Source organism: Phytophthora cinnamomi (assembly GCF_018691715.1).
Source record: "Phytophthora cinnamomi strain GKB4 chromosome Unknown Contig53, whole genome shotgun sequence".
Taxonomy (NCBI): Eukaryota; Oomycota; class Peronosporomycetes; order Peronosporales; family Peronosporaceae; genus Phytophthora; species Phytophthora cinnamomi.
This window is the reverse complement of record NW_027150986.1, coordinates 710,043-736,330: the sequence shown is the minus strand read 5'-3', so window position 1 is coordinate 736,330 and position 26,288 is coordinate 710,043. Positions and strand designations below refer to the sequence as shown.

General features: G+C 54.4%; 9 protein-coding genes across 10 annotated transcripts; 4 read left to right on the top strand and 5 right to left on the bottom strand.

Annotated features, from left to right (window-relative positions):
• Window positions 1-526: 526 nt before the first annotated feature.
• IUM83_00199 (guanine nucleotide-binding protein subunit beta-like protein) lies at window positions 527-1,480 on the bottom strand (the record flags this gene model as incomplete). The annotated part of the gene is made up of 1 exon (XM_067923953.1): window positions 527-1,480. The coding sequence occupies one exon, from the start codon at window positions 1,478-1,480 to the stop codon at window positions 527-529; it is 954 nt and encodes a 317-aa protein (XP_067788795.1).
• Window positions 1,481-6,734: 5,254 nt separating this feature from the next.
• On the top strand, window positions 6,735-7,436 carry IUM83_00198 (ragulator complex protein lamtor3-a-like; the record flags this gene model as incomplete). Its single annotated transcript, XM_067923952.1, has 5 exons — window positions 6,735-6,755; window positions 6,842-6,882; window positions 6,949-7,007; window positions 7,089-7,171; window positions 7,230-7,436. The coding sequence occupies 5 exons, from the start codon at window positions 6,735-6,737 to the stop codon at window positions 7,434-7,436; spliced, it is 411 nt and encodes a 136-aa protein (XP_067789534.1).
• A 205-nt stretch (window positions 7,437-7,641) lies between these two features.
• Window positions 7,642-9,214, bottom strand: IUM83_00197 (Inositol monophosphatase; the record flags this gene model as incomplete). Its single annotated transcript, XM_067923951.1, has 2 exons — window positions 7,642-8,518; window positions 8,589-9,214. 2 exons carry the CDS (start codon window positions 9,212-9,214, stop codon window positions 7,642-7,644), a joined length of 1,503 nt encoding a protein of 500 aa, XP_067788794.1.
• A 268-nt stretch (window positions 9,215-9,482) lies between these two features.
• IUM83_00196 (putative inositol monophosphatase) lies at window positions 9,483-10,415 on the bottom strand (the record flags this gene model as incomplete). Its single annotated transcript, XM_067923950.1, has 2 exons — window positions 9,483-9,689; window positions 9,759-10,415. 2 exons carry the CDS (start codon window positions 10,413-10,415, stop codon window positions 9,483-9,485), a joined length of 864 nt encoding a protein of 287 aa, XP_067788793.1.
• Window positions 10,416-10,875: 460 nt separating this feature from the next.
• Window positions 10,876-16,530, bottom strand: IUM83_00195 (uncharacterized protein; the record flags this gene model as incomplete). 2 transcript variants are annotated; one of them, XM_067923949.1, is made up of 2 exons in its annotated part: window positions 10,876-11,193; window positions 15,487-16,530. In XM_067923949.1, the coding sequence occupies 2 exons, from the start codon at window positions 16,528-16,530 to the stop codon at window positions 10,876-10,878; spliced, it is 1,362 nt and encodes a 453-aa protein (XP_067788791.1). The 2 variants fall into 2 exon arrangements, with proteins under 2 accessions (XP_067788791.1, XP_067788792.1); XM_067923948.1 differs by lacking the exon at window positions 10,876-11,193 and adding an exon at window positions 14,146-14,194 and having other exon boundaries at window positions 15,500-16,530.
• Window positions 16,531-18,995: 2,465 nt separating this feature from the next.
• On the top strand, window positions 18,996-22,496 carry IUM83_00194 (Vacuolar protein sorting-associated protein 41; the record flags this gene model as incomplete). Its single annotated transcript, XM_067923947.1, has 5 exons — window positions 18,996-19,034; window positions 19,195-21,492; window positions 21,572-21,838; window positions 21,914-21,985; window positions 22,056-22,496. 5 exons carry the CDS (start codon window positions 18,996-18,998, stop codon window positions 22,494-22,496), a joined length of 3,117 nt encoding a protein of 1,038 aa, XP_067788790.1.
• Window positions 22,497-22,924: 428 nt separating this feature from the next.
• Window positions 22,925-23,503, bottom strand: IUM83_00193 (ribosomal protein S4; the record flags this gene model as incomplete). Its single annotated transcript, XM_067923946.1, has 1 exon — window positions 22,925-23,503. One exon carries the CDS (start codon window positions 23,501-23,503, stop codon window positions 22,925-22,927), a length of 579 nt encoding a protein of 192 aa, XP_067788789.1.
• A 311-nt stretch (window positions 23,504-23,814) lies between these two features.
• Window positions 23,815-24,978, top strand: IUM83_00192 (Prohibitin-2; the record flags this gene model as incomplete). Its single annotated transcript, XM_067923945.1, has 4 exons — window positions 23,815-24,205; window positions 24,279-24,403; window positions 24,501-24,862; window positions 24,960-24,978. The coding sequence occupies 4 exons, from the start codon at window positions 23,815-23,817 to the stop codon at window positions 24,976-24,978; spliced, it is 897 nt and encodes a 298-aa protein (XP_067789532.1).
• A 466-nt stretch (window positions 24,979-25,444) lies between these two features.
• On the top strand, window positions 25,445-26,158 carry IUM83_00191 (Mitochondrial Protein Translocase (MPT) Family; the record flags this gene model as incomplete). Its single annotated transcript, XM_067923944.1, has 2 exons — window positions 25,445-25,853; window positions 25,941-26,158. 2 exons carry the CDS (start codon window positions 25,445-25,447, stop codon window positions 26,156-26,158), a joined length of 627 nt encoding a protein of 208 aa, XP_067788788.1.
• Between the last annotated feature and the right edge of the window lie 130 nt (window positions 26,159-26,288).

Genomic DNA, 26,288 nt, shown 5'->3' with positions numbered 1-26,288 from the left:
GCATTATTCAGATGTAGCACGACGGTTAAACCATGCGATGCCGTGTTGCTAATATTGTATATGATCAATTGATACTCTTCGGATCATAACAACAATTACTCCGCAGCTCACAGATGTCTTCACCGATCCAGGGTAATATGGGTATTTGTGTTTTGTAAAAGTTCTTTTTAACTCGCAGACTAGAGCAATTAGAGCTTGCCTGTGACCGCGTCCACGCCGCGTAGGCTACGAGAAAAAAACAAATCGACGCAGGGCGTAGCTTTGTTTCATCTGCTTCTTCAAATTTAGGTAACGAAATTTGAGATCTTCTCTTCGTGCCGCGCGCGACTTTGTTATAGTGCTACAAAACTGTGACTTAGCTACCTCAACAACAGCACTGCGCTACTTCGCATCAGCCGTATCAACAACTTGTCTAGTGGAAAACCTCCCGGCCGCTTGTCATGTTAAAGAAACCATTCCATCTAACACTACAACCTACTCCACCGAGCGAGTCTCCTCCGGCGACTTACTACGCGACAGCAGACGCTTAGTTGCCCACGGCCCAGACGCGGACGATGCCGTCCGTGTAGCCCGAGAAGAGCACCGAGCCGTCGGCCGACCAGGCCAGCGAGATGCAGTGCGGGGGCTGGGCGTACTTGCCCTTGGGCTCCTCGATCTCGGGCTGCAGGTCGTGCACCACGATCTTGGACTCGAGGTCCCAGATCTTGATGCCCGACGTGGTGGCGGCGCACAGCCAGTAGCGGTTGGGCGAGAAGATGAGGGCGTGGATGACGTCGCCAGCCACCAGCGAGTAGAGGCGCTTGCCCTCGTTCAGGTCCCAGAGGTTGGCGGTGCCGTCCTTGCCGCCCGAGGCGCAGATGGATCCATCGGGCGAGACGGTGACCGTGTTGAGGTAGCCCTCGTGGCCGAACAGGTTGGTGCGCAGCTTGCAGTTGCTGAGGTTCCAGATCTTGACCACCTTGTCCCAGCCGCACGACACGATGAGCGGGTTGGCCGTGGAGGGCGAGAAGCGCACGCACGAGACCCACTCCGTGTGGCCGTCCTCCGTGATGGTGTACTTGCACTCGCCCAGCGTGTTCCAGAGCTTCACCGTCTTGTCGCGCGAGCCCGACACGATCTGGCGGTTGTCGGCGCTGAAGGCCACGGACAGCACGTCCTTGGTGTGGCCCACGAAGCGGCGCGTGGTGATGCCCGTGTTCAGGTCCCAGAGGCGCAGCGTGCCGTCCCACGAGCCCGAGAGCGCGAACTGGCCGTCCGACGAGATCACCACGTCCTCCACGTAGTGCGAGTGGCCCTGCAGGCGGCGGCGCGCGAAGCCGTACTCCTCGCCGTCGTTGGACAGCTGCCACACCAGCAGCGACTTGTCGCGCGAGGCCGTCAGCAGCAGGTTCGGGTTCTCGCGGGTCGTGGCGATGGCCGTCACGGCCTTGCCGTTGTGGCCGTCGAGCTCGGCGCGCGGGTAGATGCTGGTCTCGGCCATGGTGTCGTAGAGGGAGGGGGAGAGATTCCAAAGTGAATATTGGGGACGAGAGGCGAGGAGCTCTGTTAGGGGGGACTTTTGACGACCAGTTATATTTGGGACGACGGGATTGGAGGAAAATGGACGAGGCGGTTTTGACCAATGGAGAGAAGAGAGTGGATCGGGAAGGTGTAGCCATGCAGCATGAATGTGGAGGAGGTGTAGCCATGTTGGAGCGAACATACAGCACTTTACATTGTGCTCTTGGTGTTGTATTCCCCTCCGCGTTAACAGATCTTGTTTCATATTGGAGAGGTAATTTCTAAAGTCGTCTATCGATCGTAATTTTGATTTGATTTGATTGCGGTTTTGACGGCAAACTGTTCCCAAAGCCGCGCTGAGCCCGGCCCGCCTACGGGTATACCCTCGACAGCAGCCCACGTGTATCGATCGTAATGGTGCACCACACGAATGGAGCCAACATTAATTTAATTGCACCGTCGAGGTCTTGTTGTCGGAGTAAGCAACAGAAGGACGGAAAATGTCGTGTGCAGCAGTAGAGGCTACTGTCCGTGACAAGCACTACCTGCAGCTGAATTAGACATAAAGCAGAGTGTGATGGCAACTTCAAGACGACGAAGACCTTTGCGAGGTTATGGTGGAGAACAGGCGTAACGGAATGCTAGGTAAATTGAGCTTCTCTTAGGTGTATATATTCGTGTCGATGATCCTGCACAACGATAGGACGGCACTGTTTCGTGAACTCTCACAGCACTACAGAGTGCGCGGAACATGCTCATTTCGAAATCGACTCGCAAGCTAACAAAACGCGAAAAACCAGTGAATCAAGGTCAACGAGGATCATTCGACTGGGTCATGTCCTACTCCTGCCTCTGGTTGCATTCGCCATGAACCCCAACGGCCTCGTGACAGCCAAAACTCAAACCTAAAACGTGCAAGCAAACGGCAACCGCTATGTCACGAGCAAAATTCCCAGCAGCAGCAAAATGGCTTTTTCCGAAGTGGTGGCGGCTCTGAAAAAGTTGGAGATCGCAGCGGTAAAGTATCCGAACTTCTTCGCGAAGTTAACGAATACCACACCCCGTTCGACCTCGAAAGAGTTACATTATTGTACATTTACTTCTGATGATCATGAATCCAAGAAAATTGAAACGTGAAATCAACACCTAGTGCCACAAGTACGGAGCGATAATGAGCTAACAGTGTGTAAGAGCAGTTAGACGGTTGATCTATGGCACTTACCGAAGTGTATCACACGGAAGCCCATCGTTAAAAGTGCCCACGTTATTAATTTGTCCTGGATTAACATCTTTTGAGTCTCCAAGACAAATGCCAGATGATAAAGGGTTTTGACCCCGCAATTGCGCTGCATCACAACGGCTAATATCATGAATGACAGCAGCTCCAGTACTGCGAGAACGAATACGCTGTGGACAGTGGTTGTAGCATTTTTGGGCGTAATTCTTTCCAGATCGATGTGGTATTTGGCGTTTGGGAGGCGAACAATCATGAGCACGAAACTTCCGTAGAGAAGAGGGATGATTGATTCCAAGTATTCCGTAAGAACGTGACACTCGGAGGTAAACATGGTCTCGAGTGTCTCGTGGAGGATAAAGGACTTGCGGGTAGTTGAATTGTATCTTTGGGTTTCTCTGCGCACGCCATTTTTTACGGCTTTGGTAGGCATAACGGGATGGACTCGGGCCAATCTTTTGGCTTGCAAAACTCCGCGAGGTTTTTGTGGTATGTCGATGAATAAACCTGGCGTGGATGGATGCATGGGGCGCGGTCCATGTTGACAGGAATGCGAAAACTTGATTTCATCGAGCGTGTTAAACAACTCTTGTGTTACGTCTGATAGCCTGTACGGAAGACAAGAGCGTAGCTGAATCCCCGCACGCATTTGATTAGCGTAAATACCTGGCTTCTGACAGAGTAAAGCAATCGACGTAAGCAAATTGCCGTTTTCGCAGTCGCCGATAACCGCGCGAAGACGCCCTAAAATGCTACTAGTGCGCCGGTAGTGACCATACAGCCCGAATATCAGGTGAAATATATCGAGTGCCATAAAAGTGACTATTGTGATCGTCGAGGTTGCTTGCTGCATGGTTGTCGCGAGGTAGAGGGCGTTAAAGAAATCGACTGTAAAAATGACACTCTCAGGCGTCAGGTCCTCCTTGTGCGACGTCATGCGCAAAAGCAGATTCTTGATCAGCGACTTTATGAGTGGCAACATTAGGAGAACGAGCAGCTCGTGATGTGCTTCTGCAGCAATGGAGAACAGCGCTTGATACGCCGGGTATACGATGATCAGAAGAACCTGGCAAGAAATGTACTTGATGAATCGGATCGTTTGTTCCGAGTCCGCCGCGGCGTCTTCGAAAAAAACCCTGCCAGCCACTGCTCGAAATGAAATGATTAACAACACGTAGAATACCGGAAAAGTCGTAACCACGATGAATGGAATGGGGAATACTATCTTCGCCGCGATATTCATCATCAGAACGGGAAAGGATGAGCCAACGCAGCAAGCAATCGCCAAGCATTGACCTCGTGAGATGTTGACTCGGTCGACGAGATAATGCATCTGAACTCCTGCAGTGTGGGCGATCACGGCAGTCAAGATCCCAACTCGGATCCAGAAGCCGTAATTTGCTAGCGAACCAACACTCGGATCTTGCAGAGGCACCAGTTCTTGCGCCACGACGAGAGTCATCATAGGCACTGGAGTGCCTAAACACACCAAAATCACCCAATAAAGGGGCGTGGTCCGAGTGTATTCCTCCAGTGCTAGTAGCCGCTCCAGCGAGTATTTGCTGCCTCGGTGGCTCACCTGCAGCTTGAGCCATAAATGCATCACCTTCTCCACCCAGGATGTGATCCATTGAAAGTAGACGACAACTGCATTACATCGGCGCTTTAAGGGCATGCTGCGTGCACACTTGTTCAGGCCAGCTCGTGACGAATATCTGAATATAGTTTTGAAAATCGCTGGCCGTATGACCCACTTCTATTTCGGTGTATCCGGTTTCATTGCAATAGTTTGTCAACACCTAGACTAAGCTAGCCATTTTGGGGCTCTCCAACCAAATCAACACATACCTGTGTTTCCATTGCGTTAAATATGTGGGATCAATTCATAACAAAAATACAAAACCCAACATTATGGCACGGCGTGAAATGTCGACGATGTTGATTTACCACGGACTGTGATTTCTGCTCGCACGTGAGCCAGAAGATGGAGGTTGGTAGCACTCGGAGCAAGTTGGTTGCGGTGGGTAGAACTTTACAAATTTAGTTCTGACAGAATAATTCAGCCAACGTCAAGATCTTTAGCTTAGTTCGAGTACTATACTGGGGCCAAGTGAAGTGGGACGCACTGGCCTGCGAGGCACGGCGGCTCTATATCTTAGATATTAGAGGCACTAATTGGGTAGAATTGATTATCGTATGAACATGCTGAGGAAATGTCAGATAACAAAAAATAATGAAATATTCTACATGGAATATATTTTCGACCTTTTTTTTTTACGGATCACTGCTCTCATCACGCCTGAATGCGCTATCGGGAAGCTTGAGCAGTAGATGGCGACCACAGCAGCAGCACACACTTTAATCCAATTATTACATCGTTTGAATTCTTGATTCTAGGCTCACTGTAAGGTGAGAACACACCTTTGTATTGCAAAATCAAGGCTGCACTACATAACTTGTTAACCAGCATAAGCATTTGAGATCCAGTCCATTAACTTTGTTGTCGGCCCCTATACGGTTTTGGTACAGTTTCGGCGTAAACGATGGACGGCTAAAAATGTTTATTCCTCGTGAGCAACCATACTTTCTGCAGACCTCAGTCCGATAGTCTGAATCCCATCGAGATCTAGGCAGTTACAGCGGTGCTTGCAAACCCCCACCGAGACCCACGTGCGAGAGCTCTCCACCACGTTACGGAAGACGAAATCTGGGACGAACGATCGAAACCACGAGGCCAGCCAGCGCGTATGATGCTTCCTCCAATCTCCACGCTAGGGGCTAATGCTTCACCTGTCCCCAGAACTGCGAATTCTATCCAAGATACTTCACTCGCTTATTTGTCGATGATCGCAACTCGCCAGATGGACAATGGCGCTCAGAGTGAAGCTTTTGACTCTGCCGCCGGCTCCAGCAATGATAGGCAGGTATCACCGGGCGAATGTTCACTTCGATCGCCGGACCAAATACATACAGCCGCGTCTACGCCTTCTGCAAGCCAAAATTCCGAGTCAAACACTAAGAAATCAAAACGGAAACGCGCGCGTGTCATCACCGACGAGCGTCGCCAGCAGTGCCGCAAAAACCAAGCACGCTACCGAAGGAAGCAGATGAAGCACGCAAAGGAGCTCGAAGCTGTCGTGGAGAGTCTTCGTCTAGAAGTCCCCGCACTCGAGATCCAGCACATCCAGCTCGTTTCCAGCTCCAGATTGACCGCATGGTATGTGGCGATAGAGTACTTCCGCCTGTTTCGACATGGGATGCGGCCTTCACAACAGCCACCGTCACAAGCGACAGACTCGACCCTGATATCTGAGGAACAGCATCAACTCGCTTTTCTGAGATCCACGGTGGCGACGAACGTGGTCGTAGGGGGACAGCAAGGGGTAACGGTCTTGATACAGGAATGGCGGCGATACTCCACCTACTTCGACGATCTGTTGCTACAGTTGAAGCACGTGTCGCAGGCATCTCAAACTGTTTTCACGGCGTCGGCAACGCTTTCCGTAACCATCTCGGAGACCACGATCCAACAAGTATTCCCGCACCTTGCGGCGGCTAGTGAACAGGAGAGAGATTCAGGAGAAGGCACACCAGCGTTGCTGAGATCAAGACTGCTGGGTCAGCGATTAGCTCTCCCGTGCCGTCTCTGCTTCGAATGGGATGAAGAGATCAAGCAGGTGGTGCAAGTGGACACGGCGGTGGACTTCTTCACTCCGATCTTCCGTGTAGTGAGGACTCTGAAGAACGCCGCCTTTGTCCTGGAGAAAGCTCTCATTAACATGGACAGCTCCATCGGCGAGCTAAAACGTAAATAATTATCCTCCACCCATGAGTCGCTCCCAACAGAATGAAAAAGAAGTAGTGCTCATCAAGACGCGCTTGTCAAGCATTGCACGACGGCCGCCATTATTTTAGTCGAAACTGATCCGCTCAAACCATCTGGTCGGACCAAATTCCAATTTACATCACACAAATCACATTTTTCAGGCAGGAAGTCGCGATGGAGACCGCCGCCGAGATGGCAAGTGCCTCCGCGCTCTGTGCATTGCCCCCGCACTCACCTCTAACTCGAACTCCTCCTTGCTTCTGCTCGTCCATTGACCATAGAGCCCCGTGCTGCAGGAGAAGCTCAACGACGTGCTGAGCAGGTGCGGCGCAAGGGCCTAAACCGTCTCCGCCTCCCTCCTCCTGACCGGTTGCGGATCTCTCTGCAGATACGACGCGCTTGAGGCCATCCTGGTGTGCACGTCCGAGGGCGTCCCGCTGCTCAAAGGTACACAGAGAGAGAGAGAGAGAGCACGAGGTGGGGACTATAATATAGTCCGACTAAACGTTGGCGCTGTCGCTGCTGCAGTGACGGCGGAGGAGAAGTCGGAGCTGTCCTACGAGTACACGGAGACGGTGCTGCCCACGGTCTTCGCCGGCGCGGCGGAGCAGGTAGGAGCAGAGCTGGGGAAGCTGAAGGTCTGCACGTGGCTGACGCGGTGACTCGCAGGTGGGGAAGCTGAAATTCGGGGCCGTTCAGAGCGTGACGGCCTTCTTCGACGACGTGGTGCTGATCCACATGAACCACGCGCCGCTGGTGATCACGCTGGTGGCGCCCAACTCGCCGCACATCGGCGCGCTGCACGCGCTGGCGAGCGAGCTGCGTCCGGCGCTCACGCCGCTCAAGAGGTGCGTCGAGAGCGCCGATGTGCATTAACCGCTGGGTAGACAGACAGACAACGGAGCGGAGCGGAGACCGTTTGGAAGATTCAAGTCGCTTTTATATGGAGCAGGCAGCAAATGCAGCAGGCATTTCTATCTCGTAGTACTTTGTTCGCGCATGTCACGCTTCAATTTTACAGTTGGGCGGCCTCCGCGCCGTCGGCAGAGCTGGTGGTCGCCTTGTTCGGGCTCGAGTCCCGTCACAGGTGCGTCGAGGCAGTGACGTCGCCGCCGCTGATCCGCATCGCCTGCGGTTTGTCCGGGTAGCTGGCGACGGTGATAGCAGCAGGCGCGATGATTTCATCGCGGTGCACTGCCTCTGCATTGGTGCTGGGTGCTGCGTTCTCTGAATTGGCAGCGTTCCTCATCGCCTGAAGGAGCAGCTCACCGCCGTTGCTATCGCGAGGGGGGCTCTGGCTGAGTGTGCTGCTCGTCTCGGTGCCGCTGGTCTCCGCGGTGAAGGAGTTAGGCCGACTGAGCGACCTCATCCTGGGCTTGGTTTCTTCCAAGGCATCGTCCTCGTCCTCCTCCATGAGCGGCACCTTCTCGATCATCTCCTCGAGTTCCAAGCTGTCCGCGGAGAGCTTCTTGGTGCCGAGGATGTCGAGCTTAATGCACTGCCACTCCACGCGCACAAAGTTCCAGATAATACGACGCACGACCTCCGCGACCTGCGAGACGAACTTGAAGTGCACGCCGCGATGCATCCAATCCCACCATTTGGTCACCCACATGATCCGCAGCACGAAGTCGACGGCGATGATCACGTAGTAAATCTTGCGCGGGCGGTAGGTGAGCTGGTGCCGCAAGAACGCGACGCGTCGAGGCAGCTTGGGCTGTCCGAGTCCCCAGTCCATGACGACGTCCCACAGGAACGAGTACAGCGAGTTGAACACCGCGCACAGCAGGAAGAAGCTGCTCTGCTCGGGTCTGGCGAGCCCCATGAGCATGGGGTACGCCCCCACCGAGATCACCAACAGACTTGAGCAGTACTTCATCGTGTTGAGCAGGTGGAGGAACCGGTCGTTCACGCTCGTCGTCCGCTGGAACGAGATCAAGCACTGCGTCGCTCGAATTCTGCAAAGCAAAACACAAGCACAAACGTCAGGAAAAGCAAAAAGTATCCCTCTCTCTGCTGCGCACTCACATGTAGGGGGTGCTGGCGGCGAAGTAGGGCAGCGGCGACTCCTTGAGCTTGGAGATGTAGGCCTCCCTGAGATCCTCGGGCTCGCTGTTGAGCGACAGCAGCAGCAGCATGAGCGCCACGCACAGGTCCTGGATGAACTTGGACAGCGACGTCATGCCGTCGGCCATGAACACCTCCACGAAGGGCGTGGCGTGCGCCGGCAGCTTGAAGGACAGGTGCTGGAAGGGCCAGAAGCAGCGCGCCAGCCTGCGCAGCACGAACATGCGAAACTTGTAGTGCAGCACGTCCAGCGGGCACAGCAGCAGCGCCGCCGCCACGGCCACGTAGCCCAGCAGCAGCAGCTCCATGCGCGTCTCGTCAACGCCGAAGGCGTCCCCGCGGCGCGCGGCCTCGCCGTGGAACAGCAGCAGCTGCAGCGCGCCCATGGCCAGCGCCGTCTGCAGCAGGCCGCGCGCAGTGGGCACCTCGTCCGGCCGCATGTCCAGCACGCGCTCGAAGGCCAGGCCGTGCCGCTTGAACGCCAGCACGTTGGCCGCCAGCCCCAGCAGGAACGTGTTCACGGCCAGCGGCCCGCACACGAAGAACCACGTGTTGACCTGGTACGGCGCCGGGAGCTGCTCCTCCATGGCGGGCGAGCTGTAGCTAGACTAGTACTGGAGCTCTTGGGGACTGACTGACGACAGCGCGCTGACGTTACACAAATTTGGTGTGGCGGGACACAGATTTCGCTGCTATGAATAGACGAGGCGACGCGATTGGACGAAAGTCGGGGCGAGGACGAGCGCCACGTACGTGGCCACATGATGGAAGTTACGGTAGTTGCCTTTTGTGTTTAACGTTGGTGGTTTAGCGGTGGCTGAGCTCTAGGTGGGGGGATAGTTTTCTTTTTTCTTTTTACTTGCGGACGTGCACGGCGTCGGCCTTCTCGATGAGCGCGAGCATGCTGGCGTGGACGTCGCCCTGGTTGTTGGACACGACGATGTTGCGCGTGCTGAGCGAGAAGGGCGTGCCGTCGCTGTTGGTCACGTGGCCCCCGGCCTCCTTCACCAGCAGCGCGCCGGCCGCCACGTCCCACGAGTTCAGGTCCAGCTCGTAGAAGGCCTGCCACGCAGAGAGACAACACGTTAGAATCCAAATCAATGTACTCGCTGCAATTGAACACAAACGCACCGACTGGCGCCCTGCCGCCGTCCAGGCCAGCTCGATGGCGGCCGCGCCCTGCAGCCGCAGGCCCCTGCACTTGGCCGAGAACTCGCGTGCGCAGTCCAGCATGGGCAGCCGCACGCTGTCCTTGGTGCCGATGCCGAAGCCCACGAGCGCCTCGGAGAAGGACGCCTCGTGGCTCACGCGCGCCGGCTGGCCGTTGAGGAACGCGCCCTGGCCCTGCTGCGCCGTGAAGAGCTCGTCGCGGTACGGGTCGTAGATGACGCCCAGCACCACGTCGCCCAGGTGCGCGCAGGCCACGGACACGACGCTGGCCGGGCGGTGGTGCACGAAGTTGGTGGTGCCGTCGATGGGGTCCACGATCCAGAGCCAGTCCTTGCTCACGAGGTCGCGCAGCGCCTGGGCCGACGCCTCGCTGCCGGGCGCCACGTTCTCCTCGCCCAGGAACTCGTGCGACGGGAAGTGCTGCTTGATGGTGGCGAACACCACGTCCTGGCACTGCTTGTCCACGACCGTCACCAGGTCGTCCTTGCTCGACTTGGTCTTCTCCACGCGCGACGTGCTCAGGTGCGAGCGCATGTGGGCGCCGGCGGCGCGCGCGGCCGCGACGGCCACGTCCAGCATCGCGCTCAAGTCGCTCGGGGCGGGGGCGGGGGCGGCCATGCTGCTGCTGCGCAGTCGGTAGTTCGTGTCGATAGAATCAGCGCCGAAACGGAACTGGCGCGATTTACTATTTGGTGATTAAAAATAATAATGCATAATTTAATCGTGCATTTTTAATTTAAAATAAAATTGTGCAATTAAAAGAAACGCTGGCGTTACTCCCCACTGAACGACTTAATGTTCATCTGCGCACTCCTGCGCCGACTTGGCAGCGCATTTTGCCATTCCGCAAAAAGTTCTTGGTGACGGGTGATCGCCGGGGGCGGTAGAATCGCAAGAGTGCCGTGATGTTGCTCAGTATCGGAAAGCCCTGTCGGTGGTAGTTGGTCTTCGCACCCCATTGTACGCCCGAGTTGGTGCCTCCCTCCCTGCCATCTCGCAAAAATACACATCGCTTTCGTGACGACATTCGTGTCGGGGTCTCGGAGGGTTGGCCGTAGAGCATAGTGCCGCTTGAACATCATCTGTTGTAGGCGTGAATAAATACTTTCTTGATCACATTGATGTCGCTGGGCATCGTGGTTTCTCGTCTGCCCATCCACGGGAACATCAGCAGCATCCGGCGCAGACGCCTGAGAATGTGTTTCTCCATGCCCTCACGTGCAGACGTAACCGCAATAGGAGTGCAGCCTGAGACTCCATATTGGTCGTCACATCCAGGGATTCGATAGTCGGTGGCCAAATCTGCGATGCGCGCTTGCATGTTGCCGCTTGTTCCGACCTTCGCGAGCCGTTCGCTGGGTAGGGCCAACTGCACCTCTTCATCTTCGATCTCAAGCTGCTCGGAGGCGTCGATAAACGCCGCTACAACGAGGAGGTAGTCGCCGGACCGATTCTGGAATGACGCTTCCTGTCCTGAAGTTGATGGAGTGGAAGGCAGGGCCTCTCGAGACAAGGTATAACGCGCGGAGTGAGTGCCATGGCGCCTGACAATGAGACAGTCGGATATGCAAGCTGCGTTTATGGGGCTGAAGAAATGCGAGGCTGTTTGGAGAATGTCACCGCTCAGGTTGTAACGGCGGCGTGGAGTCATTGGAGTCATTGGCAAATACGGCAGGCTCGCGGCAGTACAATTTGTTATGTCTGGTAATACTCGTCTAACTTGTTAGGCGGGCTACAGGCGCGAAGCTCCTTCTCGCATTTTTTCGAGGTACAAACATGCGCGGGTTCTGCGCGATACCATTCATGCATTGTTTAGAACGAATGATATCGACGCCGTAGGCAGTTGCGTTTCTAGTATCCGATCATGTGTCTCGCGAGTTGTTGTGCTTTAGTCGAGTTGTTCCGAAGTGGTTGAGGTTTTAGTTTTGAGGTAGACAACAACAAGCTCACAACGTTTATTTTGTTCGAGAGCGCCAACTACGCTACTGGTGTCATTCCATTCAATGCATGGTTCTCTTTACTCGCCGTGTACCACGTGCACGACAGCGCGTGTGTTAATGTGCCATTGATTGGGTTCAAGTGCCAGCGCAGAATGAGTACATTGAATGTGCGGAGAAGCTTTCGTGGCAGTAATCGCGCCAATACGAGTAATAGTACCGACGATGCTTGGTAAATGTGCTCACCATAGTAGAGGTACCCTGTCAGCAGCAGTGCTTCCACCGTAGTACAGCGCTTTCCGTTGTAAGTCTCGTATGCAAAATCGTCACAATCGTAGAATAATCTTCTGAACGGCGCACCGAGGCAATTCTCCTCAAAGGACGTGAGGCGGTTGTACACTGGCGATCGTATAATATCAAGCGGCAGAGTTTGGTTCCGCTTGTTGAGGCTAAAACGAACCGATGTGATTTTCGGGGGTGCCTTTGGTTTTCGCGAAAGGTGGATACTCTTGAAGCTTCCCATTGAACCTCGGGATGATAATACAACCCGTATAATCTTGGGACTCGTCTTCTTCACTATCAGCGAGGTGGTCACTGCTATCAAACCCAAAACCGCCGACAAGAGTGTGATGAGTGTTGGTGCGTTCACGGTAAAAATGATGCAAGCATCGTTGAGGCCGCAATATTTTGCTCCAAGTGTTGACGTTTTCCGCAAAATTTGTGCGTTCGTCGAAATAATTGACTCCAACGGGTTGCGCTGGACCACTCGCAGTGTGGTTACCACACAAGCCGTAATGACAACCTGGGTGGCCTCCCAGGTCAGTCGAAAGTGTCGATCCAGTTGCTGGTCTCCTGAACGTGACTTTGCCAGATTGATGAACGAGTACGAGAAAGCGTAAAAGCAACACGTGAGATTCGCGAGGGACTCCGTCGTCAATGTCCCCGTGGAAAACCCGAGCAAATACAAGTCCGAGTTGTAGATGAGGTGGTAGGCAACTTGGGCTAGGTACATCACCTGAGTGGTGCCGTTCTGGCAGCGATACGCCCAAATTTGAGTGAGCAGCACAGATCTTTTGTGCGACATCACTTCATAGAGACTGACAATGCCCATGACGAAAATCTGCATGACGACCAGGCCAGGGAGGACGCTAATGCCAACAGTATCAGCGTAACGACTTCGAAATGTGTTCATGTACATGGCGACACGATTCGGCTTTGACGCAGTGATTTCGCTTATCCATTCCCACTGCGAGTTGTAGTAGTTGTGAACACACACGTCACTAGTGCTGCATAGTGGCATGTCGTCAGGAGATTGAACCATTAGCCCGTATGACGCCCAGTGTTCCGAGATTTCACACGTGTCTTCTATGTAAACACCTGTCGTATTCACTTCGTGTACTCGGCAGGCTCCGTAGTAGGCATGCAGTAGAGGCTCGAGAACGCTAGTAACCTTATATTTCGTCTCCTGAGCTTTGACAACGCGTGAAACTGGGGTCATGCTACTATTGAAGCTGTACGGAAACAGTGTGAGTGCCTCGGGTACTTGAGCTAGCAAGTCGTCACCGTTTGTAGCGAGTGCCAACTTCGAACCGAGAAGACTTTCATCTGTGGGGACGTTTGGGCGACACTCAGTCACATCCGGGGCGATATTGATGGCCACAGCAGGGATTTCGCCGAAGTCGGTGCTGTTCATGATCGGGAATAAAAACAATCGAGGCAGTGCCATGATACTCCACGTTGTGACGCAGTCCTTAGCTCGTTCAATACCTAGCTCAAGTTCTCGCTGTGTCTGCAGCGGTATGCTGAGGTTTAGCGTGGTGATGACGTCCATGACTTGCTGGGGTGTACCGGTCAAGCCGTTCATTGCAGACCCCCACTCGTTGACACTACTCAGGCATAATGCGTCACTGGCGTCCAGAGATTCCCCTAGTGCAAGCGCCTCAGGTCCAAGAGAACTGAAATTGTATAGCGACTCTGTTGGGGGCATGCCGGTGAAAGCTGTGAACGGAGGCCCACTCGTCAGAGCTACCTTATTGTATAGAGCATACGTTAATAACACGATTTTGCATGAACCCAGGCAATCAGTACAACCACCAGCCATCGATAGATCTTTCTCGGTGAACGCAAAGAAGCTGTTGTCAGCCGTGATGAGGAAAGTGGCGTCCGGCGCGAGGTAGTTCGTAGCAGTGAACAGCAACAGCAGCACAATTGGCCCCACGATGGTTCGCCCGAATACGGCCAGACATGCACCCAGGACCGACGGATGCAGCAAACTTCTCCACCCGTGACTCTTGCGACGAAGTATCTCCTGCTGGTAGTAGTTTGTCGTCCAGTTTTCTCCTTGGCTCAGCTCCGTTGTCCACACTTGGTTTCGTGATTTGCAAATTCTTGAGCATATTAGGTTGACCGCTTTAAGTAGACTTGAAGAGGTAGAAGAAGAGCTCATCGCCGGCTCCATCACTACCATACGCAGTGAAATTGACTACAACCGCCATTGCGCTCTTCTAATAGTGCCCTATCATGAGAACTGACAAGCTATAAGTGGACTGGAAACGCCAATGGTGATCGTCTCTGAAGCACGGCGACCACAATCCAGCAGTACTTACGGAAGTTTTTCAAAACGAGCTCATTAATCTGTTGCCCGTATCCTAACATAAGCTGTCATTCGGCCATTAAGGCACCGGCACTGCTTTGGCTAGTTTGTGGCTATCTTTGCTTGCGACGTACCAAGTGCACGACTGCACATGTGTCAAGATGCCCGTCGTCGGATCCATGTGCCAGCGTAGGAGAAGTACGTTGAATGTCCGCAGTAGCTTGCGTGGAATGTATTGGGCAAGGAGGAGAAGCATCACGGACGAAGCTTGGTAAATGTGCTCGCCATAGTACAGATACCCCGTGAGAAGAACTGCATCAACCGTGATGCAGCGTTTGTCATTGTACGTGACGTACGCGATGTCACCACAATCATGGAACAGTTTACTGAAAGGCGCGCCGATGCAGTTCTGTTCGAAAGACGTGAGTTCTAGCCCTTCAGATTCCTTGTCTGTAGGCGTACTGTGTTTCGACTCCTTGTCAGCATTGCCATTTTGTGGGACCCTCGAAACTTTGACTTTTTTACTTGGCTCAGTTGAATACGCAGCACTTCTTGTTCTGCAGCTCATCGTTTTTGCAACTTTCGAGGAGATCAGTGCGGTGACTCCCACGATCACTGATGCGATCACGGCGAAAACAACAACATTGACTGTGAACACAATGCAGGCATCGTTGAGACCACAGTACTTCGCGCCAAGCGTCGACGATTTGCGCAACACCTGTGCGTTGTCAGAGATGATAGCTGCTACTGGTGTGTGCTGCACATATTTCAATACCACAATCACTGCTGTCGTGATCGCAAGCTGCATGGCCTCCCACGTAAGTCGAAATTCACGGCCCAATTGCTGGTCACCCGAACGAGATTTTGCCATATTGACGAACGAATAGGAGAAGGCGAAGAAGCAACAGACCAGGTTCGCAATCGATTCGTTAGTCAGAGTACCAGTGGCAAGCCCCAATAGATACAGATCCGAGTTGTAAATGAGGTGATAGGAGATTTGCGCGAGGTAAATAGGTTGCATACGACCGTTTTGGCATCGGTAGGCCCAAATCTGGGTGAGCAACACAGAACGCTTGTGTGACATCACTTGATAGAGACTCACCACACCCATGAGCAATATTTGCATGACGACGACGCCGGGTAACACACTGATTCCTACCGTATCAGCGTACCGAATCCGATATGAGTTGTGCGCGATGGCCGTCCGGTTAGGGTTTTCCGCGCTGACGGTGCTGATTACTTCCCACTGAGTGTTGAAGTAGTTGCGAATGCAGAGGCCACCCGTGCTACACAGAGGCAAATCTTCTGGAGTCTGCACCATCAGACCATAACTCTCCCAGTGCTTGGAGACCTCACAGGAATCTTCGATGTAGACACCAGTGGTATGCACTTCACGCACTCGACAGCCACCGTAATAAGCGTTCATCTCGGGTTCCAAAACGGAGGCAGCTCCGTATTTTGTATTCGAGGCTCGCATCACACGAGACCGTGCGGGCATGCTGCTCGTGAAACTATAAGGGTAGAGCTTCAGTACATCAGGTACATCAGAAAGTAGATCCTTGTTGTCGGTTGCGTATGCCAGCTTTGACCCGACAAGATTATTGTTAATGGCCACGTCTGGGCGACACTCCGTGTACTCGGGGAACACAGTGATAGCCCCAGCAGAAATCTTGCCGAACTGCGCTTTACCCACCTCCTTCGTGAAGTAGAACAGCCGCACAATGGCCAGAATGCACCAGTTGGTCACACACTCAGCAGCGTGCTCAACGCCCATCTCGAGCTCTCGCGCCGTTTGTGGTGGTATGTTCAGGTCGAGTACCTTGACGACGTCCAAGATTTCCTGGGGCGTTGCTGTCAAGATGCTGGTGATGGCCCCCCAATCGTTGATGCCACTTTGGCAAATCGCGTCACTCTTATCGAGGGTCTCTCCGAGCGCAATCGCCTCAGGACTCAAAGTGCTGAAGTTGTACAGCGATTCCTTTGGGGATCGTCCCATTAGCGCTGAAAATCCAGGTGCACTGGTGATCGCCTCCCCGTTGAAGAATGCATACTTGAGTAGACCGATCTTGCATGGACCGATGCAATCTGTGCACCCTCCAGCCATCGACGGGTCGTGCTGCGTGTACGCAAAGAAGCTGTGATCGATCTGGATGAGAACTGTCCCGTCCGAGAGGTAATTAGTGGCGGTAAACAAAAGCAGCATTGCGATCGGCCCAAGGATAATGCGCCCAGCAATCGCTAAGAACGCAGCGAAGACGGAGGGGTGGAGTAGACTCTTCCGCTTTCGATTTATGCGTCGGAGGTTCTCTTGGTGGTAATACTGCGTTGCCCAGTGCAATGAGTCGGAGTCGTGAACTTGAGCATCAGACATGAGGGAAACAGCTGATGAAGCAACGCTAAATGAAAGTGCAGCTCATCGAATCGCTTCAAACTGTTCGCATTTTACACAACCTTGGCCATGCTTTTTTTAACAACGTTACGGATTGGCGGGGGTTGGTCAGACAATGGACTCTTATGTACCAACAGCAACTGACTCAACTATTCGCGGCTGTGACGCAATAACAGCCACGAATAGTTGAGTCAGACAAGAACTATCTTTATCATGCACGACAATCATCTTGGCTAAACCGCTATCACTTTTACTATTGAGTTAGGGATACTACGTAAAAAAACGATTTGAAAAATCGGAGAAATGGACTTAAAGTCCGATTTTGCCACCGACAAATTAGCTGAAAGGCAATATGTGACGCTATCTTCTAATATATGTACCATATATGAAATACAATAACCCACAGCTTGAAAAACTAGCCCATGAGCACCAGTTTATGTTCCTCCTTTCTTGCAGGAGTGCACATGTGTCAAGACGCCTGTCTTCGGATCCATGTACCAGCGTAGGATGGTCAATATTCCATAGTGATATTAATGAAGTTTGTGAAGAATCTGGGAATGAATAATTCAATTATTTGCATTATTTTTGAGCGAACGTCTGTATACAAATAACATTTGAAATTGGCACTTCGTGTTTGTATGCCCAATTATTGTGCCTTTCACACATTTTGGCCAAGTCGAGGTCTTAAACCGGGAATAAGATAGGCGAAACTAGGTGTAGGGTGGGATTTGCTATGACCTGTGCTAAAAGTTAAAACTCAGATTAGGCAGTCGAGAAAGTCCGAATACCGCCAATCACCTGGCCATTCGGGGTTTTCTCGCTTACAATGACTTACTCCGAAGACCTAAGATGGAGGCCTGTTATTTTGCTGTATGCGTACGACACTCCGGTTCATATGGTATCTCTCGTGCTTGGCATTGCAGAGCGCACTCTTCGGCGGTGGCTACTGCATTTTGCTTGATTGGAACTCTTTGGGGGGCATTGTTGCTTGGTTTCAAATACACTATCGTAGTTTCGTCAAGCGGTTTCCGTATAGCCGACTCGAACTTGGTTGCTACCTTCGCCCGCAAAACATCAAGCACATCACCGACTGTGAAATCAAACCTCGCCATACGTCCCTTGTCACGGTATTTACTCAGTGCTTCACCTTCTTTATCGTCAAGCAGCAACGAACCGTACAAGGGATCGTGCCTTCTTCTGCTCCAGAGAGGGGCTCTTGCATCTTGCTATCTAAAGTAACGTTAGTTCTGAGGGCTAAAGTTATTCGGTCTGAAGTCTGTTTTACAGTTTCATAATCTGATTTTATCACCATGGTGATTATACTCAAAGTCCGATTAAGAAGCCCTGATAGGGTGGCAAAATTAGTGAAAGTGGCAATATATCTTGGGCTGCAATTTCATGAGAGCATTGCAATTAATATCCTGAAAGCACTCTTAAAGGACGTAGTAGGTTTCCTCGCTGTTGTAGGCTTGTTAAACCATCAGCAGGCGGGAAGATTATACGTAATTCAGCAGTAGTGACCACACGAGTGCAAATTGACTTGCTGATATTTTTAGATGCATAATGTACAGCAATCTGTAGGTATATAGTGTTTGCTGTTCACATAGCATTTTGAAAATGTTACAACTATGCGAAAACATATTTCCCTCAAAAATAAATAATTAAATATGCAATACGAGGTATTTATTTTTACTATATTTAACCGTCTTATTATTTTTTATGAATCACTGTCGCGCACGCCAGTTACAATGACAGCGCTGCACTACGGTTGGTGCAGTTCTTCTTACGGGGTATCTGTACCATGGCAAGCACATTTATCAGGCAGCTTCGGTCCTCGTAAGATCGACTTGCGCAGGGCTAGTGGTGTGTGCTGCACATATTTCAAGCCAAACTACGGCCACTGAACTGAAACGCAATCGACTCACTATTTGTGGTTGCTCCGGAAACATGGCGATTTCGAAAAAAAAATAGGTAAAATAAAGATAACTCGTGCATTCGCTATTTAGTGAGAAGAAGTGCTCTTGCATCCATACGAAGTTTCTAGTACGGTAAAGCTTACTAAAGCGGTGATAAGCAGTTCTTCGCATCGCAACGAAAGAAACGACTCTATTTTGTGTCTACTCTGTACTCAGTGAGTACAGACTCAGTGAGGACAGAGAGACACAAATTAGAGTCGTTTTTTTTTTGATCCGGACCAAAATAAAGTCGGCTCTGTTATGTTTTATTGCTCCCTCGCTTTCTTCACTTTACTCAAGATCGCGGCTCAGTGACCATCGCTGATGTCGACCACGCCCGAGAGCGCGAGCCAGGAAAACAAGGTGCGTTGTCCCCGGGTCATGTGCCTGCTTCCCGTGCTCCCTCCCTCGTTATGCACGCCTGAAATGCGCCCTCCATCCCGAGAAAATAACAAGAAAACATTCCATGCTAATCAGATAATCATCAAAACATTTTATTATTATTATTATTATTATATTGCAGGAGGAGCCGGCGGAGCCGCTGCTCAAGTACGAGCGCGTGGGCGGCCACTTCCACGCCATCTTCAAGGACGACTCGCTCAGCTGCGTGGCGCTGCACGTCAACTTCGTGTGCGCCGGGACGTACGGGGGCAACGTGCTGCTGCTGGAGCTGGATGGCCGCTTCATCCGCCGCCTGCACCAGCACTACAAGAAGGTCAACCAGGTGTGCATCGACGAGACGGGTCAGTTCATCGCGTCCTGCTCGGACGACGGCACGGTGGCTGTGTACACGCTCTTCCCGGCGTCGTCTGCAGCAGGAGCAGGAGCAGCAGGAGGAGCTGGGGCCGCTTCGGACATCAGTGGGCACAAGCATGCCAGCAACCAGGGCAAGGACGTGGCGGCGAGGCAGATCTCCGTGTCCAGCACGGGCGGGGAGGTCAACATCTACAACTACTTCAGTGCAGTCTACGCGGTACAGCTGGAGGACAGATACGCCATGAAGCGCGAGAAGAGCTTCGCGTGCGGCGGGGTGGGGGGACAGCTGATCATCAACAAGAAGGGCTGGATCATCGACAAGGAGAGCACGGTGCACGAGGGAGAGGGCCCCGTGCAGCTCATTCGCTGGAAGGACGGACTCGTCGCGTGGGCAAATGACTGGGGGGTGAAGGTCTACGACTCGGACAATGACCAGCGCGTGACGTACATTGAGCGGCCGCCGAACTGCCCGCCGATGGAGCTGTGTCGGTGCCATCTCGAGTGGCAGGGTAGCGATGTGCTGCTTGTGGCGTGGGCGCACACGCTGCGTGTGGTGACTTTCAAGAAGGGGCACTCAGGGCAGCCAGGGTCGCCTACGTCGGCGGCTGCGTTGGATGCCGTGGAAAACTCAGCTGGGACTATTACAGCGGAAGTGGTGGCACTGCTTACGTTTGACTTTTTCGTTGCAGGAATCAGTCCGTGGGGTGGTGGCTCGGTTGTGTCGGTGCTGGCGTTCAGACCTCCAGGCTCGGGATCAGGTCCGCCGATGGCTCAGGGAAAATCGACCAAAATTGAAGGCGAAGGCGAGAGCGGCGAGATGCCATACCCCGAAGTTCACGTTGTGCGATTGGATGGAAAGCAGGTCAGTGCAGATCTGCTGAATCTCAAGGGTTACCAGCGCCTGCGTGCGTCAGATTATATGATGCCGACGCTTCGCTACGCGCACGCACACCAGTTGAACTTGGAATCGACCGATCCGTCTTCAATTTACGATGCAGGTTATGGACAACTTGCTTACGTGTGTACTCCGAAGGACGTTGTTATTTGTCGCCTGCGTGACGCCGACGACCGCGTGCAATGGGCATTGGCAAGAAAACAGTATGCCAGAGCACTTGACGTAGCTCTGCATGATCCACGTGCTCTTCGACGTGTGGTGATCACGGATGTTATGGAAACCTACCTTGGTGACTTGTTGCGCCAGAAAAAATTCCAGAAATCCGCAGAGGAGATTCATCGACTTTTTACCGGTGGAGGCGAAGAATACGAGAAGCTGTGGGAAAAATACGTGTATGTGTTTGCCCAGCGTGGGCAGCTAAGCGCTATTGCGCGCTACATGCCAACGGCAAGCCCGCGGTTACCTAAGGTGCAGTATGAAATGGTGTTGAAGCATTTCCTGGATTCAGACCCGGGTCAGCTCCTTGAGCTCATTCGGAAATGGCCTAAACCCAGGCGGCAGGACACCCCCGCGGTGAAGCAACAATCGGAAGGGGACGTTGCACCTGAGTACACCGAGACGACGCATGTGTTCGATCCATTGTATGACGCTCAGGCATGGATTAACCAGCTAGAGACAGTTGTGCGACGTCGACGCATCGCCGAAGCGGACGCAGATCGGTTGAGCGTGGAAACGATGTACCTGATGGAGGCTCTTGCAGAGCTGTACACCGCCACGGAGCAGTATGACCACGCGCTGCGTATTTATCTTAGCCAAGGCGAGTTTTGTTCCAACAAGGACTTCGCTTTCAAGTTGATCACCGAGCACCAGCTGTGGTCACTCGTCGCCAACAAGGTGGTGAACCTCATGCGCATCGATAAGGCGATTGCAGTGCGTATGCTGGTCAATCAGACCGAACAGCTCAAGATCAGCGACATTGTTGCCCAGCTTGAGGGTGAGCCCGAGTTGCTGCACACGTATCTGCACGAACTCGTGTTACACCGCTTGGGTGAGTACAACTCGGAGATCTATTCAGCACTACACGAGAGGCAAGTTGCATTGTACGCCGAGTTTGCACCGGATTTCCTGCTCAAGTTCCTGCAGACAAGCAATTTTGTGCCATTGGAAAAGGTAAATTACGCGTTGCACTTGCCGTGCGGTACTGTGATGTGTGAGGTTCTAACATTCTTTGTTTTGTGTTGACTGGTAGGCCTACAAGTACTGCAGTGAACACACTCCTCCTCTTTGGGACACAATGATCTACATCCTGGGTCGCATGGGACAGCACAAGAAGGCTCTCGACCTTATTTTGACGCAGCGTGGCGACATCAACCAGGCTATCCAGTTCGTGCAGAATCACGACGAAGGCCTGTGGGATTACCTCATTGACCTCAGCCTTACCAGCAAGGACAATGTGGAGGAGCTGCTGAAGTTTGCTTCGCAGCACAAGATCGACCCGATCAAGTTGATTCGCAAGGTACGCAACGTGCTCCTGATGACACCTATCGAGCAACTTTTGCCTTACATACTGGTTTGCTGTGCCATTTGGCAGATCCCAGATGACATGGAGATCGAAAACCTCAAGCAGAAGCTGATCGCGATCATCACCAACTACCGTGTCCAGGTATGTGACCCCTTGTTTCTTAGAGCACAGTGCCTGGAGCTGATGTTTTTACGTCGCTTATTGTCAACAGCAAAACCTATGCATCGGCTCTCGCAAGGTGTTCGACAACGACCGCGTGGAGCTGCTCCACCGCCAAGTCGCAGCGCACAAGCGTGGACGGCGCGTAGCAGCGAAAAAGGCGTGCGCAATTTGCAGCGAGCTGCTGCGCGCGCCGTCGTCCGGCATGGAGACCGTCCACGCGTGCGTGTTCGAGTGCGGCCACTGCTACCACCTGCCGTGCCTCGAGGAGAGGATGCGCATGTGGAAGAGCGCCGAGGCCGTCGAGTCGGGCGACTTCAGCCGCGCGCTGGGGTGCTTCGTCTGCGACCACAGCACGCGCGCGTACGCGCGCTCCGGCGACTTCAACCAGCAGATCGCGGCGCTCACTGCCGCGCCGGCCCGAGGGGTCACGGAGGACCAGCTGCAGCGCGCCAAGGACAACCTGCTAACCATGGCCAGCGTCGCGGAGTAGGCCCACGTGACAGTTTGTGTAAAAGGACCCTTTTGGTGCGCGTTTCAATATATCGGTTGCGTCAGCAGCTGTCGAGTCCAGCAGGACCAACGCGGACCAGCTTGGTCATCGATCGGTAGCTGCTGCAAGTCCCTGTGATCCCTGTCCTGTACCCTGTCCTGTGACCTGTGTGCTCCTGGACGCTGCGGCTCTCCTGCCTCAAGACACAAGCAACAGACCCCGAGCGCAAGCGTGTGAAGTCCCCAAATTCGCATGATATTTTATTTATCGGACGCCATTGCTGATCCCCCCGAGAAACAAACTCCGCAGCTGGCTGCTCGCCGCGCGCGTGTCGCCTGTAGTCGGTTCTTCCGCGCGCGCGCGCCGCAGCTCAGCCGGGAGAGAGAAAGCCAGAGCACGAAGTCACAAAGCTACAGAGAGAACGTAGCTTACTCCTCGTCCTCCTCGCCGCCGGCGGCAGCGCGCTGGGCGGCGCGGCGACGCGCGACGCGGCCCGGGCGGCCCTGGCCGTAGGGCGACGTGACGGCGAAGTCGATGTGCTTCTCCGAGTCCATGCGCACGAGGAAGGAGGGCACGTCCACGAGCTGCTTGCCCACGCGGATGTGGCGCTGCTTGATCAGCACGCGCGCGTGGTGGATGGACTTGGCCAGGTTCTGCTTGAAGACCTTGGTCTGCAGGCGGCGCTCCAGCAGCTTCTGCACGTTCAGGCGCAGCACGAAGTCCAGCTCGTTCTCGTCCTCCGAGAGCATGCCGTAGCGCTTGAGGCGGCGCAGCAGGGCCGAGCCCTCGAACAGGCGCTTCGGGTCCTTCGGGTCCAGCGTCAGCAGCTCGCGCGCGGCCTTGCGCAGCTTGGACAACGCGTACTGCACGCGCCAGATCTCGCGCTTGCAGCGGAGGCCGTACTCGCCCAGGAGCTTGAGCTCCTGGTCCAGACGCTCCTTCTCGAAGGCGCGCGACGGCGTGCGGTAGGTCTTGCGGTAGTTGCGGTGGCGCGAAATCTTCGGCATTTTGGCGACTTCTTTTGTTCAGGCGAATGCGATGGGAGTGGAGACGGCGAGGGCCCAAGACGCGCGTGCGCCCAAGCCCGCTGGCCACCAATATCCGCCAGCCAATCGGAGCGCGGCGCCCGACGCGTACCGCGATTGGGGTACAACGTACCGAGGAGTGGGTACGCACCCACCGTACCGTTTTGGGTGGTACATGTACACCAAGTGGGGAATGATGGTGCTGGGTGGGTACCGATAGGATGGTACACGGGAGCCGCCCGCCGACTTGTGTGGCTCCCGTGACTTTCGACTTGGAAGGGGAAGCAGGAGATATGGAGAAGGGCAAGGCCGCCATGGAGAACATGAAGAACATGAAGATGCCCCCGGGCAGCAAGGGCCCCGCCACCGCGCTGGCCAAGGTGGCGGTGTTCACGGGCGCGGCCATCTACGGCGCCTACCTGTCCATCTACAACGTGCCGCCTGGACACCGCGCCGTGGTCTACAGCCGTATCGACGGCGTGGGCCACCAGGTGATCGAGCAGGGCACGCACTTCCTCGTCCCGTGGCTGCAGCGCCCGCTGATCATGGACGTGCGCACGCGCCCGCGCACCTACGCGTCGCTCACGGGCACCAAGGACCTGCAGATGATCAACATCTCCATCCGTGTGCTGTCCAAGCCCGACCGCTCGCGCCTGCAGTGGCTCTACCAGAACCTCGGCCTCGGTACGCGCTGCGGCAGAGCAGCCTGGATTAAACATAGGGGGTGCAGGAGACTGATGACTTGTACTTGCTGCAGACTACGACGACAAGGTGCTGCCCTCGATCGTGAACGAGGTGGCCAAGCAGGTGGTGGCCCAGTTCACGGCCGCCGAGCTGATTTTCCAGCGTGACCACGTCAGCCGCCTCATTATCGAGAACCTGGTGCGTGCTACAGCAATCTTTGCTTACAGGGGAAGCAGTGACTGACGTTGCTGTGTTTGCTTCTTCTTGCCGTGGATCGGGGTTGCCACTCGAGCAGAAGCGTCGCGCTGACCGCTTCGCCATCATGCTGGAGGATGTGTCCATCATCCACCTGACGTTCGGTGCCGAGTACACGGCCGCTATTGAGGCCAAGCAGGTGGCCCAGCAGGACGCCGAGCGCGCCCGCTTCGTCGTGGAGCGCGCCATCCAGGAGAAGAAGAGCACGGTCATCCGCGCTCTCGGTGTGTCCAAGTCGGCCGAGCTTGTCGGCGAGGCCATCAAGAACAACCCGGCCTTCGTGCAGCTACGTCGCCTGGACGCCGCCAAGGAGATCGCCACGGTCATCTCGCGCTCGGCCAACAAGGTCTACCTGAACTCGGACTCGCTGCTGCTCAACATCCTGCAGGACACCCAGCAGTCGTAAGTGTCTTCCTGCCTTGCTAGATGTGGTGGTTGAAGTTGTGTCTGACAAGCAGCACGGAACTAACCTCTATGCTATCGTATGCATTTGCTGCAGGTACGGCAAGAAGAAATAAGTTGGCGTAGCGATACCAGGGGTCGACAGACCGCGGGAGTCAGTGGCGTGGCCGGTCTCGTTAGGATGCGGCAGTAGTTCCTCGGTACGAAGGCAGGGTTAAAGTCGGATAACGAAGGATCTGGCCGTAGATCGGCGCGTGCGTTGGTTGATACAGAAAGCTGCATCCGGTGGGGCTGACGTGCATGTTGACGTTGCCACTGGCGATTTGCAGGTGTTCGAATGATCGGTACTTTTTGATGGGTGACACACCATCGAGGTTTGTAGGGTGAACAGGAAAAACCTCGGGGACATCAAGGTTTTATCGAGAAATGGTGTCTCACCCACCAAAAAGAACTGATCATTCGAGAACACCTGGGTGGCCAGCACTGTCAGCCGCAGAAGCGCAAGCGACGTCAGCGAGCAGCTCCGCTCGCCTCCTCCTCCTCCCTCCGCGTCAGTTTCGCCTCCCCACAGCCCTCGGCAGCATGAGCAGCAGCAGCTGGAACTCGGACGACCGGTGGCAGGACTCGAGCGCGTCGGGCGCCGGCGCGGGCTTCGACTCGAGCGTCACGAGCGGCCTCGAGTTCCCCGTGCTGCCCACGATCCCGTCGGGCAGCATCGACATCGGCGCCATCGCGCCCGTGTTCGGCGTGGCCTCGTACGACGACGACGCCGACTACCTGGACTACGACAAGGCCGGCCGCCCCTTCATGGAGCAGATGAGCGGCTCGTGCGGCACCGCCTACTTCTCGGGCATCATCGGCGGCGGCGCGTACGGCGCGCTCACGGGCTTCTCGCGCTCGCCCAGCTCCAAGTTCAAGATCCGCATGAACTCGCTCATGAACGGCGCGGCCACACGCGGCTCCAAGGCCGGCAACGCGCTCGGCTGTCTCGGTGCGTCCAATTGTCTTTGGGTGTGCAGCAGTTTGGAGCTTTGTTACTGACGTTTTACTGTAATTTGTGTGTCTTTCGACACTGCAGCGATGATCTACAAGGCCTTCGAGTACGTGGCCGACTCGGCGGAGATCGAGAACATTGTCAAGTTCGACCAGGTGACGCCGATCCTGGCGTCGGCGGCCACGGGCGTGTTCTACAAGTCGACGGCGGGCCCCAAGGCCATGGTGCTGGCGGGCGCGCTGGGCGCCGGCCTCATGACGGTCGTGCAGTTCGGCATCAAGCCCTTCTACCCGCGCCTATAGACGCGTCCGCTCGGTGTGCTGCTGTATTTTTGATCGATCTCCAGCGAGCCAAGCCGGTCAGTCAGTAGGTCGGGCGACAGACAGGGGCGATCGATGCAAGGCTAAAGCGGGCGATGAACGGCAGCGCCGC